Consider the following 16189-nt stretch of genomic DNA (forward strand, 5'->3'; position numbering starts at 1 on the left):
AGGACTCTCAACAGGAGGCCTTACCCACCTAGGCTCTTCTCAGAGCAATTCTCTTACCTCAGCCTGAGCCAGGAGCAGTGTGTGAGGCTTCTGCGCTTTACGAAGGAGATGCTCACCGAACTCTGCCACCTCTTGCAACCAGACCTGCAGCCTCACACCAGGGCATGGACCGCGCTGCCAGTGGCTGTGTAGGTGACCGTGGCCCTGAATTTGCTTGCGCTGGGATCCTTCCAGGCTGGAGCAGACAACATCTGTAATCTCTCCCAGTTTGCCGTCCACTGCTGCATAAGAGAGGTGACAGACGCTCTTTATGCCAGGAGAGGAGAGTTCATTGTCTTCTCTCTGACCAGAGAGCAGCGGGCACAGCATGCACGTGGCTTTGCCAGGATAGCGGGCTTCCCCGTGGTGCAGTGCACCATCGACTGCACGCATGTGGCTTTGCGGGCGCCGCATCTAAATGCTAAGATGTACCGCAACTGTAAAGGTTACCACTCGCTGAATGTGCAGTTGATGTGCGACAATGCTCAGCACATCATGATGGTGAATGCCTGGTATCCTGGCAGCAGTCATGATGCTTTTATTCTGCATCAATCCACTGTTCCGTCAAGCTTTGAGCCACCACGACAAACCAGAGGGTGGCTACTGGCCGACGAGAACTATCTGCTGACCACCGAGCTCACGACTCCGCTGCGCAACACGTGGGCAACATGCATATAATGAAAGGCATGCTGTCTCACGGAATCTGATGGAGCAGACCATTGGCATTCTTGATGCTTCCACTTCTGGACTGCTCTGGAGGAGACCTGCAGTACTCACCAGAGCGCATCTCAAGATTCGTTGTGGTCTGCTGCATGCTCCACAACCTCGCCATCATGAGGGCATAGCCCTTGCAACCAGGGGGAGACTGCAGGTGGTCTTGCAGGATGACCTCGAGCAGCTCTGGGCCTAGAAGGCCCAGCTGCGGGCTGCACCACCTTGGCATGAGCGGCAACAGTCTAGGCTGCTGGCTTTCAGGCAACAGCAAGAGCACTGGTGGAGTGGCAGCGGTGGGAGGACGAATGCTGTCATCCTGAGAGGACAGCAGGTTCATGCTCAACTGGGGTGGCACCTCAGCATTCCTAGTAATCTGTTGGAGGACAGATTGCTGGACTGCTTTGACATCCTTCAAGGCTGTTTCTCCACACTGGTAAACACAGCCACGGTGGCAGCATTCTGAGCTTGCGTGGTAGCAAGCTGAGCCTGCATGAGAGCAGGCTGAGCTTGCATGACAGAAGTCTGAGCTTCCACTGCAGCACTCGGATGTTGGGTGGCTTCTGTTTGTGCTGCAATGGAAGCTGAGACATCTGCCATCGGATGCTGCATCATGGTTGGGTCCACAAGTGCGCTAATGGAGTTGCCCATCACTTCTATGCTGGAAATCATGGGTTTCAAGCTCTGCACAAAGTCCTGTGCAAGGTTGGTGCTGGACTCCTCCATGCTCCTTGACATTGCACTCAGGCTTTCTGGCAGGCCTGCTACTGCACCTTGACCACTTGTGTGAGTTCATTAAACTTCTTCCTGCACTGCGTTCAAGTCCTCGATGCCATACTGCTGGCATTCACCACAGCGGCTATCTGCTCCCATTGGATTTTACCCATTTGCTTGGAGGGCCCCCCTGTGGCAACAGGAACTCTCCTCGTGTTGATCCCCTGCGCCAAGGCTGCCAGTGCCACAGTGGAGAACCTTGGCATCGCTCTCTTCCCTGTTTTGACAATATTGTTGTCTTTTTTCCTCCTCTCACTCTTTTCAACCAGTTGAATAAGCTGCTGTAGGCAGAATGCACCTCCCCTTGGTGCAGATCACCTTTAAGAAGTGCAGGCTAGCTTCAATTGTTGCTAGCCTTGCACGAACTTGGGCCGCCTGCTGAGTGTTCAGCCACTCAGCAGCGCGTTCAGCGCTGAGATGAACGCCACAATCATGCTCGTTAGCAAGCATCACAAAGTTAGTGTGCTGCTTGCATTCCTTTGAACGGGCGCATGGTGATCGTGCATCGCGATTCGGGGACAAACACATTTTTAGCCCTTATTTTCCAAGGAGTATGTGGCTTCCTTATTCTTCCTACCAACACGTATTACCTCGCACTTCTTTATATTGAAATTCATTTGCCAATTACATGCCCATTCTGCAATTTTATTAAAGTCTTCCTGTATTTTATCTGAGTACAGGAATAAAGAAGTCTTACTCCAATTACTGTATATAGGGCCTTGGTGAGACCACACCTAGAGTACTGTGTACAATTTTGGTCTCCTTACCTAAGGAAGGATATACTTGCCATAGAGGGAGTGCAACGAAGGTTCACGAGAGTGATTCCTGGGATGGCGGGACTGTCGTATGAGAAGAGATTGAGTAAACTAGGCCTGTATTCTCTTGAATTCAGAAGAATGAGAGGGGATCTCATTGAAGCATACAAAATTATAACGGCTTGATAGGGTGGATGTTGGGAGAATGTTTCCCTTGGCTGGGGAGTCTAGAACCAGGGGCCACAGCCTCAGGATAAAGGGTAGGGCATTCAGGACTGAGATGAGAAGAAATTTCTTCACACAGAGGGTGGTGAATCTTTGGAATTCTCTACCCCAGAGGGCTGTGGAGGCTCAGTCATTGGGATATTCAAAACAGAAGTCGATAGATATCTGACTAGTAAGGGCATCAAGGGATATAGCGATAAGGCCGGTGAATGGAGTTGAGGCAGAAGATTAGCCATGATCTCATTGAGTGGCGGAGCAGGCTCGAAGGGCCGAATGGGCTACTCCTGCTCCTATTTCTTATGTTCTTATCTGTATTAACTACATGCCCCAATTTGGTGTCCTGCAAATTTTTAAATTGTATTTTCGATTCCCGAGTCCAAATTGTTAATATAAATTGTGAACAACAGTGGTCCCTGAATTGATCCTTGTGGGACCCCACTTTCCACCTTCTGCCACTCTGAATAGCTACCCATTACCCCTACTCTCTGCTTTTTGTCTTGCAGCCAGCTAGCTATCCATTCTGTTACTTGACCCCGGACTCCGTATGCTCTGACTTTATTTATTAGTCTATTATATGGCATTTTATCGAAGGCCTTTTGGAAATCTAGATAAATTACATAGGAGGCTTGTTTGGAACATAGACACCAGCATGGACCTGTTTGGCCGAATGGCCTGTTTCCATTTTATAACTTACAAAGTATTTACAGCATAGAAACAGGCCTTTTGGTCTAACCAGTCCCATGTTGGTGTTTACCTTCCACATGAGCAAACAGTTATAATTACGTTTACCCCACCCTGTTCCCATGTCTCTTTATCCCTTTCCCCATTCCAATCTAATCTTGAATGTTGACTTTGTTTTAGCCTGAATCACCAACTCTGGAAGTGAATTCCACAACCTCATAAAGTTGCTCTTGATCTCCATTCTAAGGGGGAGAAATTCAGTAGGTTGCGCCACCCGTTAGCGCCATAAGAGGGCGCTAAGTGGGTCGCAAGCCAACTGGCGCCTGGGCGCGGCACTGTCCACGCCTCCCGCTAAATTCCGCGGGGTGTTAATGATGGCGCTAACCGTTAGCGCTGCGCCGCGACCGATGATGTCATCGGTGTGCGCAGCGCCCTGCTGACGCCCAGGCCACGATATTTGGCAGTGCCCCCTGATTTACCGCCAGACGCTATGTCTGACCGGTTCAGGGGGGCCTACCTACGGCCGGGGAGGCGCAAATTAAAGGAGAGGTGTAGGGCAGCCATTTTTGTTGTTGGCCGCCTGCCAGCACCTGCCTGCGCTCCCGTTCCCGGCCTCCTGAATGCCCCCCCCCCCGGCGGAGTGCCGGCTGCGTTCCAAGAGCCCGGCACTTCTCTTTGGTGCCGGGCTCTTTTGCCTGCACTCCTGATCCTCGGGGGCCCAGATCGCGCTGCACAAGGCCCCTCCTCTTTAAGAAGGGGAGGAAGGCCTGCAATACCGCAGCGCGACGTGCCGCAGCGTGTGGCGCTGTGGCACGTTGCGCCACGATATTCAGTCGCAGCGCCCCAAGAGGGATGCGGGGCGCCTCCAGTAGCGCCGCGCTTCCCTTTGGGGCGCTACCACTCAATTTCCGGCGGGCGGCCGCGAATGCTTCCGGGGCGCTACTTTTAGCGAGGCTGGTGCCCCAAACGGGGCTATACTCAATTTCTCCCCCTAAATCTCTTACATTTAATTTTGTATCTACAGCCCCTCGTTCTAGACCCCTCAACTACTGAAAACAGTCTGTTTCTATCTACCCTGTTCCATCATTTCATAATTTTAAACACTTCTATCATATTCCATAATCTGTGTTCTTTTAACAAAAATGGTCCCAATTTTTCAAGTTTTTTTTGTATTTGTATTTCCTCATACCAGACAGAATCCTAGTGAATCTGCTTTGTATCCTCTCTAAAGCCTCAATATCCTTCCTACAGCGTGGAGCCCAATACTGCGCACAGTACTCTAACTACGGTCTTATTAAGGTTTTTAAAAAAAATGCTCATCATTACCTCTTGGCTTTTATACTCTGACCCTCGTAATAAAACCTAGAATTACATTTCCTCCATCTACCATATCTGTTATCTCCTCAAATAATTCTATGAGGTTTGTTAAGAATGATCTTTTCAAATCCGTGCTGTCTACTTTTATTTTCTCCTTATCTAGATATGTAGTCATTTTATCCTTAAATACACTAAAATTTCCCTACCACAGCTCTTAAGCAAGCTGACCTGATTTCCCAGCTTTGTTGTCTCCATTTTTTTAAATGTGTACGACGACATTGCCCACTCTCCTACCCCTGGCATGCACCCACACTCAATAGAGCACCGAAATAAAATTTCCTCCCTCATCTCCCTCAGGATGCTGGGATGTATCCCATTAGGCCCATGTGCTTTCTTGTCTTTTCTATCCCTCCTAAATAATTGGGAGTAAATGTCCAGGGGAGGGGGGTTTCTCCGGAAAAATAACATAAATGCTGTTTACAGCTCTTCCGAGGAAGTTATGGCAGACGAGCAAGAGAACCCCATGAAATTCACTTCCATTATATGCCAATATTTTTATTTTTCATTCTTGTCCAGTTTGTAGCCAGTCGTTAATGCTACTAAGTCTAACTCCTCATGTAAAATGATTTTTCCTAGTTCCCCAGTTTATTTCCCACATTCTGCACTTTTGAATACATGCATTTTAACCTTTTTTTGATTTTCTTTAACTCTATTCCTTCTCCCATGATTTTTGTATAAGCTACTCCCTACCTTTACTTCAGTTTTTTCTTTTTATATCTAGTCCATTTGATTCTATTCCTCTACTCCATATCCCTCTTGCTAAACTGTTTTCTGCATGAATATTATCCTAATTTATTTCCCCTTTCACTATTAGCTGATAATGGTTTTATTTTCCCAGCCCATCCCTCTTTCATAGTTTAAATATCTTGTCACTGCTGTTTAATCATTTTACCAGTACATTAACAACCCCCCTGTTAAGATTTAGCCCGTCATTGCGAAATAGCTCTCATCTGTCTCAGATCTGCTGACAGTGCCCAACAAAATGGAATCCCACTTCCTGACAACACACCTTTAGCCATGCATTGGTTTCTCTAATCTTTCTTTCCTTCTCTATTCTAGCACATGGCTGGATAAGTAACCCTGAGATTATCACCTGTGAAGACCTTCACTTAAATTTGAGAGAATGAAACAAGTTTATCTTGCAGGATTTCATGCCTTTCTTTACCTACATCATCAGCTCCCACAAGGACCATGATGACAGGTTGCTGTCCCTCCCCTTGCAATTATTTTTTGAGTTCATACAATATGCACCTGGGAGGCAACAAAGCATCCGGAACTGTCAATCTGAACTGCAAAAGATTGTGTAAGCCCCTCTAACTGTTGAATCCCCTGTCACTACTGCATTTCTAGTTGTGTTGCGAAACACCCCCCTAACCCAGACAAGCACCAGGTCAACAATATTCACCCTATGGGATTTAGATAGTGACTTTGAAGGGACTGCAGTTGATGCTGTACACAGTACAAGTGAGCAGGAGCAAGTGGCAGTTTATCCAGAAGGAAAAGAAACCAGGGGCCGCTCACAACCATTCTTTGATAAAAAGGACATGTATTTAGATCTCAGGGGCCCAACTTTTAAAAGAAGGATGCATTCTGAGCATCATAAATTGTTACAGGAATTGGAGAATATACATAAAGCCATTTGCACATGGCAGTTAATGTAGAGTATTCCATAACTCATATGTGTGCGATTCTGATGCACAAAATAGAAACTCTTCATTGAAGCATGTAGCCACTCCATGGCCATTTGCAATGGAACCCTCCACTAGATACCGAGGACTAAATACTCCAGAATCTTTAGTAGAGTACAGAAAGTACAGTGGTGCAATTAAAAAGGATATTAGGAAAGCAAAGAGAGAGCATGAAAAATTCTTGGCGAGTAAAAGCAAGGAAAACCCAAAGATGTTTTATAAATATATTAGGAGTAAGAGGATAACTAAAGAAAGGGTAGGGCCTATTAGAGATCATGAGGATAATCTGTGTGTGGAGGCGGGAGACGTCGGTAGGGTTCTTAATGAATACTTTGCATATGTTTTCACAAAGGAGAGAGGCGAAGCAGACATTGCTATCGGGGGGAGGAGTGTGAAATATTAGATGAAATAAACATGGTGAGAGAGGAAGTATTAAGGGGATTAGCAGCTTTAAAAGTGGATAAATCCCCAGGCCCAGATGAAATGTATCCCAGGCTGTTAAGCGAAGCAAGAGAGGGAATAGCAGAGGCCCTGACCATCATTTTCCAATCCTCTCTGGCTTCAGGTGTGGTACTGGAGGACTGCTAATGTGGTGCCCTTGTTTAAAAAGGGAAAAAAGGATAGACCGAGTAATTACAGGCCAGTCAGCCTAGCCTCGGTGGTGAGAAAATTATTAGAAAAAATTCTGAAGGACAGGATAAATCTTCATTTAGAAAGATACGGATTAATCACGGATAGTCAGCACGGATTTGTTAAGGGAAGGTCGTGCCTGACAAACTTGATTGAATTTTTTGAGGCGGTAACGAGGGTAGATGAGGGTAGTGCGTTTGATGTTGTTTATATGGACTTTAGCAAGGCTTTTGATAAGGTTCCACATGGCAGACTGGTCACGAAGTTAAAAGCCCATGGGATCCAGGGCAAAGTGTCAAGTTGGATTCAAAACTGGCTCGGAGACAGGAAGCAGAGGGTAATGATCGATGGGTGTTTTTGTGACTGGAAGGCTGTTTCCAGTGGGGTTCCGCAGGGCTCAGTACTAGGTCCCTTGCTTTTTGTGGTATATATCAATGATCTAGACTTGAATATAGGGGGTATGATTAAGAAGTTTGCAGATGATACTAAAATCGGCTGTGTGGTTGATACTGAAGAAAGAAGCTGTAGACTGCAGGAAGATATCAATAAATTGGTCAGGTGGGCAAATGGAATTCAATCCGGAGAAGTGTGAGGTAATGCATTTGGGGCGGGCTAACAAGGAAAGGGAATATACATTAAATGGTAGGACACTGAGTAGTGTAGAGAAACAAAGGGACCTTGGAGTGCATGTTCACAGATTCCTGAAGGTAGCAGGCCAGGTCGATAAGGTGGTTAAGAAGGCATACGGAATGCTTGCTTTTATTAGTCGTAAGAAGTCGCACAACACCAGGTTATAGTCCAACAGTTTTATTTGAAATCACAAGCTTTCGGAGCGCTGCTCCTTCGTCCACCTGACGAAGGAGCAGCGCTCCGAAAGCTTGTGATTTCAAATAAAACTGTTGGACTATAACCTGGTGTTGTATGACTTCTTACATTTGTCCACCCCAGTCCAACACCGGCATCTCCACACCATCTTTATTAGTCGTGGCATAGAATACAAGAGCAGGGGGGTTATGCTTCAACTGTATAAAACACTAGTTAGGCCTCAGCTAGAGTACAGCGTGCAGTTCTGGTCACCACATTACAGGAAAGATGTGATTGCACTAGAGAGGATACAGAGGAGATTTACAAGGGTGTTGCTGGGAGTAGAGAATCTTAGCTATGAGGAATGACTGGATAGGCTGGGTCTGTTTTCCTTGGAACAGAGGAGGCTGAGGGGAGACCTTATTGAGGTGTATAAAATTATGAGGGGCATAGATAAAGTGGATAGAAAGGACCTATTTCCCTTAGCAGAGGGGTCAAAAACCCGGGGGCACAGATTTAAAGTAATTGGGGGAAGGTTTAGAGGGGATTTGAGGGGAAATTTCTTCACCCAGAGGGTTGTGGGGGTCTAGAACTCTCTGCCTGAAAGGGTGGTAGAGGTAGGAACCCTAACCACATTTAAAAAGTACTTGGATGTGCACTTGGGATGCTCTAACCTGCAGGGCTACGGACCAAGAGCTGGGAAGTGGGATTAGGCTGGATAGCTCTTTGTTGGCTGGCGTGGACACGATGGGCCGAAATGTCCTCCTTCCGTGCTGTAACTTTCTATGATTCCATGACAGAGCCTGTAACATCATTCATAGTATCTCTCATAAATACTCATATTGTTGTCATATAGACTGGACTGTATTATTTCCTCCATCTTGGACAGACTAGACAATCGCATGGATAGAGACTTCAGTAATCTCAGTGCTATCCTTGACTCTGCTTTCACACTGGGTGTGTTGAAATGGAGCTCAAAGCAGGGGAAGAGTGGAATGGGCATGGATGTAAGAGAAATGTATCATGACAACTGCAGGTCAGTGAACATTGACCTACATGAACTTGTACAGATTGTCATGGTGTAGCTGTAGATTAATAGAGTGGTAGACCTTGTGGGTCGTGAAGACTTCACAATTATGGACAAAAGCAACCCATTTGCAATATATGTGGAAAACTCTGCAATGTTTGCAACAAAAACAAATACATTTTCAAATGCTTCATTCTACTGACGTGATAATATTAGAAAATCTCTACACACAGCCTAGCATTTCATCATAATAATTTTGTCCTTGTAGATTGCGAATCTGACTCAAGCACAGGAGCACATTCAAGTTTGTTGGGAGATTTGGGCGACACTGAAATCCACAGCAGCAGGTCAGTAATCAAGGACAGCCTGGATCTGTCAGAGTGAATTGCTGATCCAATGCAGCTGTTAGAGGCCTGGGCTGATGGGGCGAAGGGACCCTAACATTTCCAAACCTAATAATTCAATTAATTTTATTTCAGAAGTCTGGGTATAGATGAGCAATGTCATGAGCAGAATTTCAATTCTCCTTATATTATGTGCAAATTATACGTGCTGATGGGTATTGATGGGCAGCCAGAATTTAGAGCATTAGTTGGTTGATATAGTTTGTATATAAGAGACTCATGGGCATGGTGTTATATTTTTTGATTGGTGCCCACATGAACAGTTTAAAATAAACTATTCCTGTGGGATTTTCATATAATCTTGTCCTGTGCTTGCTTCCAATTTTCCAATCTGGAGTGAGGAACCGTGGGGTAATTTTTCATCTTCACTGCGTGGGTGATAATCTGGCAGAGTGGATCACCTACCTGCTATTAGAACCCCTGCTATTGAGCTCTATTCATTACATTAATTTCAATATAGGATGAAAATTGGGTGAGTTCTACAACGGGCGGGCAGTCCGCTCCACCAGATTACCATTCATGTGGTGGACAAAAATTTAGCCAGAAGTCATTTCTTAGCCGTATTTCCAAAACATATCTCCGACACATGTCATCCAACCTTCAATCTAAATGATGGAATCTGATTGGCAAACAGTAAATTCTGTAGAGAAGTTTTACTTGTCTAAGACACACTTTGCAGGCTTGCAGGGAACATAAAAACTGACTGTAAAAGCTTTTATAGATATGTGAAGAGAAAAAGATTGGTGAAGTCAAGCCTAGGTCCCTTGCAGTCAGAATCAGGGGAATTTATAAGGGGGAACAAAAAAATGGCAGACCAATTAAATACATACTTTGGTTCTGTCTTCACAAAGGAGGACACAAATAACCTCCCAGAGATGTCAGGGAACATAGGGTCTAATGAGAGGGAGGAACTGAAAGAAATCAGTATTTGTAGGGAAATGGTGTTCGGGAAATTGACGGGATTAAAGGCCGATAAATCCCCAGGGCCTGATAATCTACATCCTAGGGTACTTAAGGAAGTGGCCCTAGAAATAGTAGATGCATTGCTGGTCATCTTCCAAAATTCGATAAACTCTGGAACAGTACCCATGGATTGGAGTGTAGCTAATGTTACCCCACTATTCAAAAAATGTGGTAGAGAAACATCGGTAGTGGGGAAAATGCTAGAGTCCATTATAAAAGATGTAATAGCAGAGCACTTGGAAAACAGTGACAGGATCAGACAAAGTCAACATGGATTTACAAAAGGTAAATCGTGCTTGACTAATCTACTGGAATTTTTTGAGGATGTAACTGGTAAAATTGATGAGGGAGAACCAGTGGATGTGGTGTATTTGGACTTTCAGAAGGCTTTTGATAAGGTCCCGCATAAGAGATTAGCATGTAAAGTTAAGGCACATGGGATTGTGGGCAAGGTATTGACTTGGATAGAGAACTGGTTGGCAGACAGGAAGCAAAGAGTTGGAATAAACGGGTCTTTTTCCGAGTGGCGGGCAGTGACTAGTGGGGTACCGCAGGGATGGTCCTGGGACCCCAGCTATTCACAATATATATTAATGATCTAGACGAGGGAATTGGATGTAATATCTCCAAGTTTGCAGACGACACAAAGCTGGGTGGAAGTGTGTGCTGTAAGGAGGATGCCGAGAAACTCCAGTATGATTTGGACAGGTTGGGTGATTGGGCAGAAGCATGGCAGATGCAATATAATGTGGATAAATGCGAGGTTATCCACTTTGGTGTCAAAAACAGGAAGGCAGATTATTATCTGAATGGCAATAGATTGGGAGAAGGGGAAGTGCAACGAGACCTGGGTGTCCTTGTGCACCAGTCGCTGAAGGTAAGCATGCAGGTGCAGCAGGCGGTTAAGAAGGCAAATGGTATGTTGGCCTTCGTAGCGAGAGGGTTCGAGTACAGGAACAAGGATGTCTTGATGCAGTTGTACAGGGCCTTGGTGCGACCACACCTGGAGTATTGTGTGCAGTTTTGGTCGCCCTATCTGAGGATGGATATTCTTGCCATGGAGGGAGTTCAGCGAAGATTCACCAGGCTGATACCTGGTATGGCAGGAATGACGTATGAGGAGAGATTGGGTCGATTGGGCTTATACTCGCTGGAGTTTAGAAGAATGAGAGGGGATCTCATTGAAACCTATAAAATACTAACAGGGCGAGATAGACTGGATGCAGGAAGGATGTTCCCGATGGCCGGGGAGTCCAGAACCAGGGGTCACAGTCTAAGGATAAGGGGTAAGCCATTTAGGACTGAGATGAGGAGGAATTTCTTCACCCAGAGAGTGGTGAACCTGTGGAATTTTCTACCACAGAAGGCAGTAGAGGCCAATTCATTAAATATATTCAAGAAGGAGTTAGATATATTTCTTAAGGCTTAAGGGATCAAGGGAGAAAGCAGGGACAGGGTACTGAATTTGGATGATTAGCCATGATCGCATTGAATGGCGGAGCAGGCTCGAGGGGCCGAATGGCCTACTCCTGCTCCTATCTTCAATGTTTCTATGTTTCAACTTGATGGTGGATGTGGAGAAGTGCTTGAGCATCTGGATGTTCCTTTTTCCCAGTACAGTAGCGTCTGCTGAATATTCCTTTTTACTGCAGTATTTTTATGGCACAAATTGCTTTTGTATTGGCTGTTCTGTTTTGCAATTTAGCTTCACTATTCAGCGTTCAATGCTTATGGCTGGAATTTTTCCCTAAAAAAAGGGTGGGTTTGGAGCATGTGGGCAGTTAAATTGTTAAAAATGGGATTCCTGACCTGTTCCCACCTCCAACCCGCCCACTTCTGGTTTTGACGGAGGTCGAACAGGGGCGGATGACCAACCTGCTCCCAGGGGGCAGTACATTAATTTAAATATTGTAATAATGCTGGCAGCCTCTTTTTTCACCTCCATTTTGAATTTAACTGCATGTGGATGAGTTTCACACAATTCGTGAAACCCGGCAGTTACACCGAGGCGAGGACTGCTGCATCCAGGAGGTAAGTGGCTTTATACCTACCTCCTGGATCCAGGGTCCCTGCTTAACCCACCCCCCGCGATCAGAGAACCCCTCACAAGGCCTTTGATCCCCACCATGAGGCCTCCCCTGCCCCCCCCCTCCCCAACCCACCGATGATGCTGAGGCCGGCCACAATCCTCTGGTGGCCGGCCCCGATCCTCTCTTCCTCCCTGCCAATCCCCGGCTGACCCCCCCCCCCCCCCCCGGAATCCCCGATCCCCGACTTAGCCCATGCCAATCCCCAACCACCCCTCTACCTATCCCTGATCCCCAGCCGACCTCCCACCTGATCACCAACCCCCTGCCACTCCTCCAGCCGACATCTCCCCCCCATGACCCACGCCCGATCCCCGACCCTCCTCGATCCCCGACCATGCCGACCCCCCTCACAATCCCCAACCGCCCCCCCCCCCACTGATTCCCGACCATGCCGACCTCCCGCTCCTCTCCCCCCCCCCCCACCCCCCCCAATGATCGCCACCACCCCCCCCCGATCCCTGACCATGCCAAACCTGCGATCCCTCCCCTGGACCAACCCCTTGCATCTGAGGCCTACCCGCCTGCAGCCATCCAGCCTCTCGATCTGGCTGGCTGCGGGCGGAAATCCGAGGCCTCACATTCAAATCAGCCTCTGCCGTTAAAGTTGGCAGAGCCTGCAGGACACCCAACCTCCCGGGTTTCCCGCCCGCCTTCAAGGCCCCCCGTCCCTAACCCGCCTCCCTTGAGAAAATTCTGGCCACGGCGTCAGTGTAATGAAATTATTTCAAACAGAATTTTAAAATTATGTTAATATTTTGAATTACAAGAATGCAGATGTGCTGAATGTGGCCATTTTGTTGTACTACCAGTGTGACTGTTTCTCTGTCTCCGTAGGTGATGTCTCAAAAGACCCTACAGAGACTCTGTTACTTCTGTATGAGTTTGAAGCCAGGGCTAAGTTGAATGATCCAGAGATAGAGAATGTGCTGGAGCGAGTGCTACAACTTCAGCAGATAGAACCCAAAACACTGGAAACCCTGGCCTGTAAGCATTAACCCTTTCAGTTCTGATTAGCATTTTAGCTAAGTTACTCGTAGACACTGAGTTAATTGTTGATTTGTAAGATAGGGTTACTGCAGATATGACAAGTTAATGTGCCTGAATGTAATGTCAGCTTCACATCAATCTGGACGAGGGAATTGGATGTAATATCTCCAAATTTGCAGATGACACAAAGCTGGGTGGGAGGGTATGCTGTGAGGAGGATGTCATGAAACTCCAGTACGATTTGGACAGGTTGGGTGATTGGGCAGAAACATGGCAAATGCACTATAATGTGGATAAATGTGAGGTTATCCACTTTGGTGGCAAAAACAGGAAGGCAGATTATTATTTGAATGGCAATAGATTGGGAGAAGGGGAAGTGCAAAGAGACCTGGGTGTTCTTGTGCACCAGTCGCTGAAGGTAAGCATGCAGGTGCAGCAGGCGGTTAAGAAGGCAAATGGTATGTTGGCCTTCGTAGCAAGAGGGTTCGAGTACAAGAACAAGGATGTCTTGCTACAGTTGTACAGGGCCTTGGTGAGACCACACCTTGAGTATTGTGTGCAGTTTTGGTCACCTTACCTGAGGAAGAACGTTCTTGCCATGGAGGGAGTGCAGCGAAGATTCACCAGGCTGATACCTGGGATGGCAGGAATGACGTACGAGGAGAGATTGTGTCAATTGGGCTTATACTCACTGGAGTTTAGAAGATTGAGAGGGGATCTCATCAAAACCTATAAAATTCTGTCAGGTCTGGACAGACTAGATGCAGAAAGGATGTTTCTGATGGCCGGGGAGTCCAGAACCAGGGGTCATAGTCTAAGGATAAGGGGTAAGCCATTTAGGACTGAAATGAGGAGGAATTTCTTCACCCAGAGAGTGGTGAACCTGTGGAATTCTCTGCCACAGAGGGCGGTGGAGGCCAGTTCATTAAATATATTCAAGAAAGAGTTGGATATATTTCTTGAGGCTAAAGGGATCAAGGGATATGGGGAGAAGGCAGGGACAGGGTACTGAATTTGGATGATCAGCCATGATCTCATTGAATGGCGGAGCAGGCTCAAAGGGCCGAATGGCCTACTCCTGCTCCTATCTTCTATGTTTCTATCAAGTGGCTGCCAGTCTGGATATTAGTCTTTTTTCTGGTGGTCTCATTGTTGTTTGTTGGACATTACTTGCAAAAGTGGCTGTCATGTTTATCCAGATAACAACAGCCCTACTCTTCAAAGTAATTCAGTATATGTGAAGTACTTTTGAGGCATTTCAGTGTGACAAGGCACTATATACATTAAGGTGTGATTATTTAAATACAGCCTAAAGTGAACTGCTAACCTGTTATGACCCTTGTAATCTAACAGGAAATTGCTCTTCTGTCATTCCCCTTCTATCCTGCATGATGTTCCTCAGCTCTTGGCAGATGTGCTAGTTAGAGTCATACATGCGGCACAGAAGGAGGCCATTCGGCCCATTGAGTCCGTGCCAGCTCTCTGTAGAGCAATCCAGTCAGTCCCATTCCCCCGCTCTATCCCCGTAGCCCTACAAGTTTATTTCCCTCAAGTGCCTCTCCAGTCTCCCCTTGAAAACATTGAGTATCTCTGCTTCCACCACTTTGGTTGGCAGCGAGTTCCAGGTCATCACCACTCGCTGCGTATAAAAAAGTTTTTCCTCACATTCCCCCTGTATCTCTTGCCCAAAACCTTAAATCTGTGTCCCCTAGTCCTTGTACCATCAACTAGTGGGAACAGCCTTTCCCCGTCTAGCCTATCCAAACCCTTCATAATCTTGTACACCTTTATCAAATCACCCTTGACCTCCTTTGCTCTAATGAAAACAAATCCAGCTTCTCCAACCTGTCCTAAAAGCTAAGATCCCCCATCCCCGGAACCATTCTGGTAAATCTCCTCTGCACTCTTTCAAGGGCCTTCACATCCTTCCTAAAGTGTGGTGACCAGAACTGGATGCAATACTCCAGTTGTGGCCTACCAGCGCTTTATAAAGGTTCAGCATAACTTCTCTACTTTTGTACTCAATACCTCTATTTATGAAGCCCAAGATCCCATATGCTTTGTTAACCACTCTCTCAATATGTCCTGCCACCTTCAGTGACCTACGCACATTAGCTCCCAGGTCCCTCTGTTCCCGCACAGCTATGTAGAGTCAATATTATGGTCATTGCAGGAGGATGTAAAAAATGCTCCTTATTAATTTCAGTGAAGTATTATTTAAAAAATCTAAGTTATAACTACTTAACAGCTCCCTGTGAATTCCCCTCTTCAAATCTTTTAAGATTGTTTTGAAATAATAAAACTTGAATTCTTTTTAGTTGAACTTCTGACAATGCTTAACAAAATGAACTACTTTTGAAGTACACTCACTTGTCATGTAGGCAATTAAATACAATAATAGGAAAAGAATATTAATTTTATAGAAAGTATACATGCTGGTTGATTTTGATGTTCTCAGATTGCTTATTCATGACCACCTTGTGTTTTTTTTTACCAATTTATAAGCTGACCAAATGGAGCACAATATCCTAACTAATGTAATTTAAAAATTAGAAGTATAGATGACCAATTCAGATAGAACCATTTCACGCAAACTCCCTGCATAGGGGTCCTTGACCCCTCTGATGTGGGTGCCCTTCTAATGGGCGAGTGGAGGTTATTGGTGTATATGGGTCCTGGAGGAATTCAACACCAATGTATTTATTATCTTCATTCCCATTTTTGAGTTTCGCCTCACTGACCATGGATGGTTTAAAGATTTGTTATCTGATTTTCCTTCTACCTGTGGCAAAGTGGCTGACTCAGTACTTATCCATACAATATGGTTCCGATAGAGAACTCGGTGCAATAAATTGTGGGACAAAATATTTGAACTTAAACCCTGTTTGTTTTCACTTGATAGTTATTTGCTATGGAAAGAGGTCATCAATTAAATATTGCTACAGTTCCTAGATTTCTGGATCAACCAACAAAAAGAATAGTATTCATTAGATAAAGTTGCCAATCAGTCTTGGATATATGCAGCGTACTAACT

General features: G+C 45.9%; 1 protein-coding gene across 1 annotated transcript in view; it reads left to right on the top strand.

The window, feature by feature from the left end:
• Positions 1-16189, top strand: part of tex11 (testis expressed 11) — a 300617-nt gene that overhangs the window by 227621 nt on the left and 56807 nt on the right. The window contains exons 24-25 of the mRNA XM_085992186.1: positions 8980-9058; positions 13003-13152. Coding sequence (XP_085848312.1) covers positions 8980-9058; positions 13003-13152 — 229 coding nt within the window. The remainder of the gene's footprint in view (positions 1-8979; positions 9059-13002; positions 13153-16189) is intronic.

Source organism: Somniosus microcephalus, chromosome 1, assembly GCF_052327205.1.
Source record: "Somniosus microcephalus isolate GS21.2 chromosome 1, FLI_Smic_1.0, whole genome shotgun sequence".
NCBI lineage: Eukaryota > Metazoa > Chordata > Chondrichthyes > Squaliformes > Somniosidae > Somniosus > Somniosus microcephalus.